General features: G+C 44.3%; 1 protein-coding gene and 1 long non-coding RNA gene across 3 annotated transcripts; one reads left to right on the top strand and one right to left on the bottom strand.

The window, feature by feature from the left end:
* Positions 1-204: 204 nt before the first annotated feature.
* On the top strand, positions 205-9806 carry bmp4 (bone morphogenetic protein 4). Of its 2 annotated transcripts, XM_061301541.1 has the most exons (5): positions 205-329; positions 502-600; positions 6545-6667; positions 6873-7237; positions 8641-9806. In XM_061301541.1, the coding sequence occupies exons 2-5, from the start codon at positions 539-541 to the stop codon at positions 9495-9497; spliced, it is 1407 nt and encodes a 468-aa protein (XP_061157525.1). In that variant the 5' UTR covers positions 205-329; positions 502-538; the 3' UTR covers positions 9498-9806. The 2 variants fall into 2 exon arrangements, with proteins under 2 accessions (XP_061157525.1, XP_061157526.1); XM_061301542.1 differs by lacking the exons at positions 205-329; positions 502-600 and adding an exon at positions 3144-3450.
* Positions 9229-11808, bottom strand: LOC133169390 (uncharacterized). Its single transcript, XR_009718407.1, has 2 exons — positions 11702-11808; positions 9229-10011 (listed from the first exon to the last, which is right to left on the bottom strand). It is a non-coding gene; the product is annotated as an uncharacterized LOC133169390 (long non-coding RNA).
* Between the last annotated feature and the right edge of the window lie 922 nt (positions 11809-12730).

Genomic DNA, 12730 nt, shown 5'->3' with positions numbered 1-12730 from the left:
TGACCAACGCCTGCTGATAATATCTGGCAGGGAGCATAAGACGCACATGGAAAGACATAAAAGCAGCATCACTCTTCGCTCCAGCTAAGTGTATTACATTTAATGACAGCAGGGGGAGCCCATGAGCAACAAAAAAAAAAGAACTATTCCTTACTGTTGCTTTAAAAACAAACCCCAAGTTTGAGTATAAATATTCTTTGTGGCCAGAAGGTTGCCGTGTTTATCCAAACTGGGAAACGCGCTTACAAGAGATGGTCCGGAAAAGGTTTTAAAGTATCTTGTGGTCCTGCTCTCTCTGGGAGGGAGAGGCGAAGGAGGGGGCACGAACCGTGAGTTTCAACACAGCTTTTCCCCTGGAAAGCACATCCATCCCTCTCCATTTTCCCTCTGTTTACTTCCAGTCTCTCGAGTTTACATGCCAATTCCATTACAGGGATTAAAATAGTTTGTCCGATCCGTCCGTAAACTTTTCGTGTCCTTTTTGCCCTGAGCATAATTTAGATGTCGCAGAGGATGGATTGCGGGAGAATTCGTAGAAATGAGAGCGGTACAGAGGCGTGTTTTCCATCTCTCCAGCGCACCTTTGACTTTAAGATTCAGGTGAGTGGATTAGTAATGGTTGCGTGGGAGGTGAAGTCACCTGATTCAAAACAAAACACAGAACGCGCCTGAACCAGAATGTAAAAATGTATTTTCAAAATCGTTCAGGTCGGAATGACTTTTTACCCCCTCTGTTTTTTTTTCATTTATCTGTCATTAAAATATACAATCATATTAATCTTGCATTTTATTGTATAACTCTCGTCTTTGCCAGTTTGATGAGGGCAAGCTGCAACAATTCCGACATGCCAGCATCAGGCCCGAACAAATAGCTCCGTGGCTTTTATGCGACATCTTATCAGGCTTGCTCTGAAAGTTGTCCCGATGCGGTGACGTCACATCTGATTCATCCCGAGAAGCATCGGCGGCGCCCTCTGCTTTGTGTTACAATAACAAGACTTGATTACGTCTCATTGTTTGCTAGTACGTGTCAGCAACGTGTTAAATCGCCTTCCCTTCCGTCAAAACATTTGGGCCCAAACATTTATAACATCTCTCGTTTCTGACATTGGCCAGAGCGAGTGTTGGATTATTTCACAAGTTTCATCTGCTTTTAATTCCGCTTGCAATATGAAATCACGCAGGGAGCGTGACGAAAGATGAATATGAGGGAAATGGACTCTGAGGTGTGTTGGGGTGCTACGATCCCCCCAAGTTATGACTTGAAACTGGAAAAACGAAAACAAGGTGTGGATCGCGAAAACAAAAAAAAAAAAGACTTGGAAGACATTTGGGAGAATCTCTGCCATGTGGTGTCGTCATTCAGAAGGCATGCGTCCTAAGGTGAAGCGCCCTGAGTCACAAAGAACATCCCCAAAGTGGAGAGCATGCCAATTATGGCAAAGGTACTCACACTATTTACCTAGGTAGAAGTACAGATACTTGTTTAAAGAAATACTGTGGTAAAAAAATCAGCAGCACCAAGTGCTGTATGACTGCCCCTCCTAGCTTAATGCTACTTAGCTTCCATGTTACATTGCTTTTTCTTCTCTAAGCACAACACTGAAATGGTTCCGCAACATGTAGACAGGGCAGATCATTCTCGGTCAAAAATTCTTTATCCTCTGCGTAGACAACTGATATTAGTTGCGCACTGATAAGCTCAGAGGAGAGATGTTATGTTGTAGGAGGGACTTGTCCTGCTGCATTATGATTGGCTGCTACAAAGAGGCTCCCTAGTTAGGGACTTGTGTGACATCTGTGTTGTACTGCCCCCAGGTGGTCAAAGCAGGCACACTAGAATTGATCCACTAGACAAAAACTAAAAAAAAAATAATAATAATAATTATGAACTGACTATATTGTTATGAAATGCAAGATTACAGAGTATTTGTTTTCCTCATTAAAATACATAGAAATTTTTTTTGAAAGGGGGGCTTGAACGGATTAATGGCATTTCCATTCATTTGAATGGGGAAATATGATTTGAGATTTGGGTGTTTTCAGATACTAATTACAGGAATAAATTATTTGCATTTCACACCACTGCCAATAGTCTGCATGGCACGAGGGTTCAGGTAAGAGGTTTCAGAGAAAAAAAATCCCACCTGTCAATTTGACGGAGATATGAAATGCCTCAACAAAAATGAATAACGACATGAAAGTAGGCCAGAGGGTACCGTTCATAGCGTTTTCATCCAGAGCGTTTCCAAGCCTTAATGGCTCGTCCGTCAACATGGTCCTGCTCAGGAGTGCTTATTCAAACTCGACAAGTGGAGCCAACAGCTGTAAATAATCTGAAACTTTCACACATCATCCTTCTGTTGTGATAGTTTGGCACATGCACACCTCGCATTGGGAACGGGGAAAGTATCTTTCTCTGGCCAACGATGTCTTGTAAATAACAGAGCGTTGAGATTTTACGCGGACGTTCGGGGAACCGAGGGTTGCGAGAACGTACTCGTAAAAAAAAAAAAAAGAACGGATGGATGGGTTGTCGAATGTACGGCTCAAATGATGGCGTTGTAAAAAAAAAGTGAAGGCTTCCATTTCAGTAGAATGATGAAACTATTTTTGGTGGTCGGAAAAATGGATGACCTGGCTGGTCGGTTGGACAGATGAATGCTTAGATGGATATAAATTGTTAGATGGATGAAGTATTGGATGATTGGTGGACGGAAAGAACAAACCAGTTAAATAGGATTAGGGGACAAAGGAATGGGCAATGGATGGACGGACAGACAGGATGGCTATGAGTTGAATGTACATATTGCTAAATGTATAGTTAGATAAAAGATCACTCCGATGGATGGACAGCAGGTTCTTGGTTGGAGAGGAAGACAGAAAGGTGGATCAATGGATGATTGGATGGATTTACAGAAATTGCCAAATGAGATGGGATGGAAATTTTTGATCAACCCCCCCCCAAAAAAAATTGGAGTAGTGAGGGGGGGGGGGGTACATTCAAGGTGTTTGAGACAGATGGGGGGGGGGGGGGGGTCGCGTACAGAGGAGCCTGCGGAGGGAGGGCGCATAGAAGAAGAGGGAGGATGACAAGGAGGAGGAGAGGTGGGCAGGAAGGTTGAAATTGGGCGGATACATAAAAAGTGCACGGGGTTCGGGATGCTGGCTCATTTCGGACACGTCCCTCCTGCGCACCGCCTCGTTTTTTCTCTCACTCTATTTCTCGTTGTGCTTCCCACCCCGCATCCATCGGCGCCGACTGACGCGCTCGGAGCCTCTCGCTCACGCCGTTGCGCCCCTGGGGACACCTTGGAAGGGATTTAATGAGCCCCGAAGACGCCCGATTTCCCTTTAAGGCTCGGTTTTTATAACCTCACTCTTGGACTTTATGACTGTATCACGTCAATCTTGATACTTGCTTGTTTGGACCTGGACCATTTACTGATGGTGAGTCTCGCTAATTCGGTGACGCGTCCTGCGCGATGAGGCGTTCACGGACCAAACCAACCTGTTGCTTAGAATGTTGTTGTTGTTGTTTTAAGTTGATTTAAATCACTATTTTTTGGGCACTTAGCGAAACACTTAATTTAATTCGAAGTTGGAGCTGCAAAGTGAATCTTCCATGACGCTACTCTGCCATTTTAAATGACGAATCAACTAATTGGTGGCATTTTTACGCACGGATTTATGCCCGAATGACAGCGTCGTTAATTGTTCACATGAGTCGTGCACATTGCTAAGTTGTTGTGCAACATCTGTGCTTTGTGAGTAACACATGAGGGTTGTTAAATTTGAACTATTACGTCACAAAGTGTGGATGCATTTAAGAATCGTGCAGTGTGTGTGTGTTTGTGTAAAATGTCTCAATTGAGTGGCGTGAGGACAAAGGACACACACATACACAGACACACACGTATAACGAACACACACAGACACACACTCAAACACGCGATGACGTGTAAGGGAGTTACAATAACACCAGCTTGCGTTAAACCTGTGCATTTCTTTAATATAATCGTGAAATAACGACTTATTTCTGTTTATAACAGTCTTTATTTGAATCTAAGAGTATACGATTTAGTAATATGTATGTAATATGTTTTCTCGTAATTAAGAGTGGTTAAGTTTTTTTTCCTGAATCTGGCAGCATTTTTTTTTCTAAATGTACAATAATTATTCCCATTACTTGAAGTTCTCGTTTTCTAAATCAAAAGTTTTTTTTTTTTTAAATGTTGTATTAAATGTATTGTCTAGTTTGAGGGGTTTGCATTGTATACACTTTGATTTTTTTCTAAACATATATAATTTAAAACGAGCATCCATCAAGAGTTTTTTTCTATTGTAGAATTATTGCTTGCTATTGTTGGTTGCTCTTGCTTTTGGTTGCCTGTTTATTTTGAGGGGGCTCTGCGGTCTTCTTCTGCAATTCATCTTGTAGTGCGGTTTTCGAGCGGGGTTGGGCAACTTTGATCAGATTTTTTTTTTTTCACAAATTTAGTACAGCCCTTGGAGGACTTTATGAAAACTAAAATGGCCCTAAAGAGGCAAACCAAGTCCAGTTGTTGTTTTTTTCTTGGGTTTTACTAGCAACTTAAGCCAATAAATTTATACAACTTAATTTTATAGTAACAAAAATGTAATTCATAAAAATAAGTCTAAAATATTTCCCTTGTCAATATCAGAAAAGCAACAAAAAAAACCCCGTCAAACCTCAAAATAGGCTTGACTTTCTGTAGTGACTTCAAAGTTTCCCTTTGACGTCAAAAGAGTCATTAATAATATTTGTGGCTCATGCTTCTGCCCCTGTGACTGTAACCCAATTAGGGACAACAGAGACGATCAATATCAGGGGCTTGCGATTGGTCGCTCACTGGCGGAATTACCTCTGCTAGAGTCCTAATTGCGGCCTGCTCTTGGGTTTGACGCCCCAGCTGGGCCTTTTGTGGTGACGTCATGATAATAGCAATATACGTAGTTATAAAATTGAAGTATTGAAGCCCAAGCACTTAATTTTGCGACGATTACAAGATGTTCAGTTATGGTCGCAATGTTTTCAATTCCTGTAATGATGGGAGAGGCCTCCGTGTCTCTCTTTCTCTCTGTACAATGAACGTTTGTTGTCACTGATACACACACACACACACACACGTTCCTAACTCACAAACACACACACACCTCCCACCCCATGGGTAATAGAGCTGATCATGTTCCAAACCGTCCTCGCTCGCTCTGCTCTCACAAACATGCAATGGCTGCCGATTTCCCGCCAGTGTGTGTGTGTGTGTGTGTGTGTGTGTGTATTCTTGTGTGGTGTGTGTGTGCATGTGTGCGCACGACCGAGCACGCTAAAGGTCAATCGTGGGTCAAAGGCAAATGAAAAAAGTTTGTATTTAAATAAAGTATTTTCAGTTGAAATGAATTGAAATTCCATTCATTCATACCAGCCCCCCCCCCCCCCCCCCCTGAAAAAATGGCGTGCATCTCTAATAAAAAAATATTTTGTTCTGGTCTGTTGGCTTTTTTTTTTTTTTTTTTTTTTTTTTTACAGACCAAAACCATTATTCAAGATGTGAACAAATACTAAAAAAATGCACATTTCCGGTTCACCACTTTATATTAATTTACATTTTTTTAATGAATGCATGTGGCTTCAGCATCTAAAACAGTGACCAAACACCAACGTCACTCTCGAGTTTGACCTTAATAAACACTTTTATGATTGTGATTCAACGCTGTGGTGCATTTAATGACCTCCCCCCCAAAAAAGAAAAAAAAAAAAAAAAAAGAAACAGCCAACACTGCTTTTCCCCTCCGTGCCAGATGGTAAATCAAAACCAGTATTCCACCTTACGACATCGTTTCACGCGTATTGCCTCACTTGACGGGTCTATTAATATCACAGCAGATTTGTTTTGAGCGTTTCTCTCGGCGTGGCCAAGAAGTGTCATGCTTTTGATTAATTTCTTACCCTGGGGATTGGTGTTTGATTTAGAATGCTAATGCCTAAGCTATGCTAAGTTTGAAGTAATAAAAACAGTGGTAGCCTTGGATTCAATTTTTACCCAAATTTTGGATTGTCGGCTGTTGACTCGGTGCCGGAAGGTTCCAACGACCTCGTAAAAACAGGATGGTTTTATCTCTTTATTTTACCGCCAGCTGTCTAGACTTGGCCTACTTTTGATTGGAACAGGAACAGGCCGATGTCTCGGTTTTTATGGATTTTATTATAAGTTGTGCGATAACTGACAGACAACAAAAATAGAGTACAAAGAAAGCCAACAACGTGTGTGCTTTTAGGCTTTAGATCTAGACAAGTCGGTTTGAGATATTTCTGATCATTAGCGGTTTGGTCTGAGCAGGAACAATGACAACAACCTGGTAAAAACGGCAGTTTGACTCACAGGTGAAAACCCGGAAGACATTTCTTCTATTTTTGCAATTTCACAGACACAGGTGGCCATTCAAAAAACAACTTTGTTTTTATGTTTGCAATTATGTACGGTAATTAAGTTTACAAGTTCTTTGTGTGCGTCTCTTCCAGGAACAGGCTCACTCCTACGTTCTCCTGCATCCGCCCAACGCAACCTAACATTTCCTGGAAGAACGTGCCCGCCGCCTGCTCCCAACAAACATGGACTGTTTTCCCATGCTTTATTTTGTGTCGGTAAGTAAGCGGAAAGTGACTTTCTTTTTTAAAACATTCAGCAGAAATGGAGCGGCCATTTTGTGAATCTCCCGAAATTCCCAATGGCCACTGCGCCCCTGGGGCCGATTACAATTAGATTAAACAAGCCAGATCAGATCATTCAAAGCAATTAGTGGCCAGTCATGAAGTTCAATTTCTAATCGTGTAACCCGTGTCCCATCAGAGACATCATGATTCCTGGTAATCGAATGCTGATGGTCATTTTCATATGCCAAGTCCTGCTGGGAGAGAGCAACCATGCCAGTCTGATACCAGAAGAAGGAAAAAAGAAAGTGCCGGGCCTGCAGGGTCGTTGGGACGCTCAGAGCCATGAACTGCTGCGGGACTTTGAGGCCACCCTGCTGCACATGTTCGGCCTCAAGAAGCGACCCCGGCCCAGCCGCTCGCCCGCCGCCGTGCCGCGCTACATGCTGGACCTCTATCGGCTGCAATCCGGCGAGGGAGACGAGTCGGGGGGCGAAATCGCCTTCGAGTACCCGGAAAGGTCGGCGAGCCGAGCCAACACTGTGAGGGGATTCCACCATGAAGGTAAGGACGAGGCGCGATGGGAGTAGCTCGCTAGTTTGCTAGCTCGAAAGCCTAAAATATGCGTCAAAGATTAGCCCCCCAACTGATCCAGATTTGAATCCAGCAGTCACCAACTGCTGCCTGACGACCTGCGAAGCTTGAAAAACTCCCAATAGCCTCTTCGGTTTAAAGGCTTTGGTTAACAGCTTAAGCAAAAGCATACCTTCATATTACCGACGTCTACGTCAAACCACATCCTGCAGGGAGCAACTCGGAAAACTGGACCGACACTCTGTAGTTTATGTGGAGATGGGCTTTTTTATTTTTGAAAGAAAAAAAAAGGACCTTCCTCAACGTGCAATTATCTTTAATGCTACTCTGCCGCGTTCTAAATAAAGACGCACATTGCTAACAACGTGGGTGCCCGAGAGCAGAGGGATGGAAAGAAGTGCCTCACAGGCCCGTGCAACGTAAGGGACGTACAGTTCGGGACAGCGTTGCGGCGAGCAAGGCTGGCGGCTTTTGATTCATGTTGAAGGAACTTGTGGTTGACTGAGCTGCTGGAGGTAAAACCTTCAACGAGTCGGGTCAAGGAACGAATGAACTAAAGGGGAAATGAGTGTGTTGAACTTGAAAACTTGCTTTTAGGTCTGAGGGAACTAGCATAAACATCTACGAATCTTTATCTTAGCCCTGTGCAACCGTGATGTCGTTTTCAATCGCAAAGCAAAATGGCCGCCGCCTAAGACGGCTAAAAATAACAGGTGGATTTTTCCTGCTTTATTCTTTGTCCACAAACACAATATGAATTAGGATGCCCTTTTTAGACTACATCTTAAGAGTCACATGGAAGGAGTGCTAGAAAGTTTCTACTGCGCTACCTAAAAATTGACCCGCCTTCTTTTTTTTTTTTTAACTCTAAACTATGTTAATAACATGCTTCTTTTGAGTAGGAAGGTCTCGTTTGAGATTTTGCATTTTCATTCCTCCGCCTCTCTGTGAAAGTTCAACTGATGTGAATTCACCAAACAGAAAAAGTAATATCGCCACGAAGCAAACGAGCCGCGACTCGGCTGATCGGAACTCCAGCGGCTTTTAATCATGAGAACCACCTGGGCGAGATTAGGTTCTGGGTGTGAAATAATAGGGGTGGATTGTGCAGGAAAATAGTAGACACAACATTCCTTCCCCACCCCCACCTCAACAATGGCGATCTCGCCAGAAATCTGCAGCGTGAGCGCCCACCACTGTGTTTATACTGTAGCTGTGGTCCGTTAATCACCACCCTCCTCGGGATGCGTGTTTCAGCAAAGCGCTCCGAGAAAGGCAACCGAGTCCACGGGATACTTTGCTCCACTCTTATCTTGCGAGTTGAATTCATTTCTGTCTGCGAGCTGGTAACTCAATTGATTTGTATGTTTCAGAGCACATGGAGAGAGTGCACGAGTTGGGCGAGAGTGAGGCCACGCCCCTCCGTTTCCTGTTCAACCTCAGCAGCATTCCAGAGGACGAGCTGCTCTCCTCGGCCGAACTGCGCCTCTACCGACAGCAGATAGCCGAGGCGGGCGGCGACAACAACAACAACAACAAAACGGGCCTCCACCGGATCAACGTGTACGAGGTGCTGAAGGCCCCGCGGCCCGGCCAGCTCATCACGCAGCTTCTGGACACGCGGCTGGTACGACACAACGCGTCGCGCTGGGAGAGCTTCGACGTCAGCCCCGCCGTGCTGCGCTGGACTCGCGAGCGCCGCCCCAACCACGGCTTGGCCGTGGAGGTCCTGCACCTGGACCGGACGCCACGCCGTCGGGGCGAGCACGTCCGGGTCAGTCGCTCGCTCCACCAGGAGCCCGGCGAGGACTGGGAGCAGCTGCGCCCCCTCTTGGTGACGTTCGGCCATGACGGCAAAGGTCACCCGTTGACCAAGCGGACCAAGCGCAGCCCAAAGCAGCGGGGACGCAAACGCAACCGTAACTGCCGGCGCCACGCGCTCTACGTCGATTTCAGCGACGTGGGTTGGAATGACTGGATAGTGGCGCCCCCTGGCTACCAGGCCTACTACTGCCACGGGGAATGCCCTTTCCCGCTGGCAGATCACCTCAACTCTACCAACCACGCCATTGTTCAGACACTGGTGAACTCTGTGAACAACAACATTCCCAAGGCCTGCTGTGTGCCCACGGAGCTCAGCGCCATCTCCATGCTCTACTTGGACGAAAACGATAAAGTGGTGCTGAAAAACTACCAGGAAATGGTGGTGGAGGGCTGCGGCTGCCGCTAAAGTGCGAGCTAACCCGGACTCGGACAAAACAACTCGCTACAAAGTCTCGTTAAAAAAAAAAAAAAAATCACTTGGACAATTATTTATAACTTTTACGTTGAGGTGTATGTTTGTCTCACTCTTTTTTTGTTCCTTTGATAACATGATCATATATTTTGACAAAATATATATATATTTATATCGACATATAAAAAAAATAAATTGAGTCCTTATTTTAAACATGGGGAAAAAAAGCTGTACAACTTTTCATCATGTACATTAGATTGTATACGTTTTTTATTGATAAAATAGTAAAGATGGAAAAAAGAATCTAAGGAGTTTATTTACTGCTAATATTTATTGCTTTCACCATCATATACATATTTTCCCCAAAATATTTTCCCCAACATTTTATGAATTAGAGAAACCCCATATTGGACCAACATCTTGTAAACAATTAGAAATAAACTCACCAGATATGGCGACTTCCTCATTGGCCCTTCTCCAGGCTTGCCATTAAAACGTCCGAGCTGCCCTTAGAATAGAAAAAAAAAAATCAATCATTTTATCCTCCATTGCTCTAGCGTGACTCAAAAATATTGTATGTCCTTACAATATTTTTCTTCCTCCCCCTTTAGCCTGTCAATTGCCGTTACAGACATTTAATTCCATTTCAAAGACAGTAGCGGACCACCTATTGTTCTCCCATTTCACTTTAATGTCAATTAGGCTAACATGTGCTGGGACAATTGCAAGCAAGGCGAGGGTGAGGGTGAGCCTATTGTCTCCCCCACCTCCTAGCCCGCGTTAGGGGCATGATTGCGGACAAAGTGTCCCGGGCTGACGTGATCCTCTGAAGAATCAAAAGGTTAGACGCTGTGTCTCCTGCCTTTGTCTCGTGCCGGCAAGAGCAAAGACGCCTGTCTCCAACCTGTGCCCCCGCCACACAATGGGCCTCGACATCACTTATTTACAAGCCGACGGCTGGCCCAAATTATATGATAATGTTTGCAAAGAGACGTTCCTTTGAACTGCTGCTGGAAAGGGGGGCTAATAGGGTTGGGGAGGGGGGGGGGACACTGCCGGCAGCTCTGCATTGTTTGGAAGAGGGTCGTGTACATTGTGATATATAGGCCGCTGCGGCGCTTTGGTTTGATCACGCTCGGAATGGTTTCAACACTTATTGAAATGCTTGAAAATGAATTGATTTATTACAGTACTTTAAACCAAAATGCATCATTTCAATTCATAAAGCTCACAAGGTTTATTTTAAACACATACGTAAGGATCATTTAACAGACACCGGAATGTTATTAATTAATGAATTAATTAATTTGTTCCAAAAGATGATTTGATGAGCCATTAAAAATATCAACATTGTGCATTGAATTAGAGCAATGACCTGGTGATCATCCAGTGAAAAGCGTTTTTTTTTTTTTTTTTGCACAAAAACAGCCCAAATATTTTGTGTTTAGTGTAAAAACATTAATGATTCTTCATGAGGGAACTGCTATGAGCATACGCCCCAGAAAATCTTGAAGTTTTGCAATTTGTGATTTAAAGAAAAATGGCCACTGGGCATCCCTTTGATGCATTGCATATCACTGTCAAAATGAGAGATAAAGGAGCAGGGAGAAGAAGAAGAATTTCATTTGGAAGTGGTTAAAGGCCGAAGGGGAAAAATGGTGGGTGGAGGAACATACATGGTGATGTGTCTGGGAACAAGCTGGTGGGGGGGGGGTTACAACATTTCAACTGCGCCCCCCCACCCCCCACCCACCCACCTCATAAACCCCTCAGCCCTCCAGCCCCTAAAGTGGAGATAACATCAGCTAGTTATGGTAATTGTCTGCCTGTTCATTATCCCGCAACTCCACACATTTACGTAAGATCGGTGAGTTTACCAAAACGCAGCTATGTTTCAAATGTGTTCTGGCTTTCCATTTGCCGATTAAAAAAAAAAAAAAAAAAAAAAATCATGGTTCAGTAATTAGCACTGACTTTAGCAATAAGCACACGGTGATCGGTAAAATCGATTAATCGGCATCCGAGTGAAAATCCTGCTAAAGATACGACAAGAGGTTCGCTCCCTCGGGATGAAGTCCTAAAAACAGATCGAGGGTTTCGTCATTCCTTTGTGACGTGACCCTCCGTCTCCTGTAAGTGCTCGTTCGCACGCCATAACAGGTGAGTCATTATGCGGCGGGTCTATTGACACTGCTCACCTAATTGACCGGGTGAAGTCTTCAAAAAGCCTTTTTACTCGCAAGTCCCACCGTAAAAAGCCGAGTGTTTACAGATAGTAAACCTCTCCGCAGGAACAAAAGGAGATGACTCGGACTGGCCTCACTCGGAAAATTGAGTCACGAGTCATGTGATTGTGATCTTGATGTAGAGACCGCCGAGTCTTATTTCTGATCTAAATTCAATTGGGCAAAATTTGGTATCGTAAAACCCTGACTATTTCCATTTTTCAATTAAAAATTAAGATGTGAAAGTTACTCTTGATCTAAGGATCAATGTTGGTCAAATTCTCTGGCCACCGTTAGCGCCGCCCCTGGGTACAAAGTAAAATTTATGCCTGAGTGATTAGTATTAGATATTTTCTATCTTAATAACTATTCCTAAATAAACTGCAACACCCAAATCCAGTCTCCTTCAAAAATCCTCAAATGAGGAAGAATCCGTCGTGGAAATTTCCACCGCGGCGGCAGTTTTACAATTTGGTGTCAAGTGTTTCTGTCGCTGCGCCGACGGAATTCGCTTCTTTTGTGCGTTTGAGCGCGCGGGGTAATTTTGGGCAGGGCAGGGTGTCCCCGCGGTGGGTCTTTCTTTTCTTTCCTCCACGGACGCCGCGTGGTTTCATTAGATACGGCTTATGAAAAGATGGCTGGCGCTGCGCTAAGAGCGCTCGCTTGCTCGACAGGTGTGGAGCGAACTCACTGCACGTTTCACAACCTTGACTTATCCAATGAGCATATTCCATTCAATTAAATGTACCTGCCATACAAGTGTCAAAATAAGTCGAGCCATACAAACCGGATATGTGATACAGTACATTCAAAGAATGATTGACACAACCCGCAAACGATTCATCTAACAAAAGAGGCGCGGCGGTATTTGGAGCGCGGCCGTTGTTTATTTGCAAACAAACTCCCTCTGTGTTCCAACCCCGACGCTTTTGTGCGCCCATCTCAGGTGGTTTGCGCCCCTGGCTGAAAGCGACAGCGTGAAACTGGAGAGGTAAGGCGACG

Source organism: Syngnathus typhle, linkage group LG16 (assembly GCF_033458585.1).
Source record: "Syngnathus typhle isolate RoL2023-S1 ecotype Sweden linkage group LG16, RoL_Styp_1.0, whole genome shotgun sequence".
Classification (NCBI taxonomy): Eukaryota; Metazoa; Chordata; class Actinopteri; order Syngnathiformes; family Syngnathidae; genus Syngnathus; species Syngnathus typhle.
This window is presented reverse-complemented; position numbering and strand designations above follow the sequence as displayed.

What these genes read in the sequence shown, in the direction of transcription:
- bmp4 (XM_061301541.1), top strand. Translation starts at nt 539, where the DNA reads ATGAGAGCGGTACAGAGGCGTGTTTTCCATCTCTCCAGCGCACCTTTG. An exon ending in CCATGCTTTATTTTGTGTCG is followed by an intron (nt 6,668 to 6,872) that starts GTAAGTAAGCGG and finishes GTGTCCCATCAG; the next exon opens with AGACATCATGATTCCTGGTA. An exon ending in GAGGGGATTCCACCATGAAG is followed by an intron (nt 7,238 to 8,640) that starts GTAAGGACGAGG and finishes TGTATGTTTCAG; the next exon opens with AGCACATGGAGAGAGTGCAC.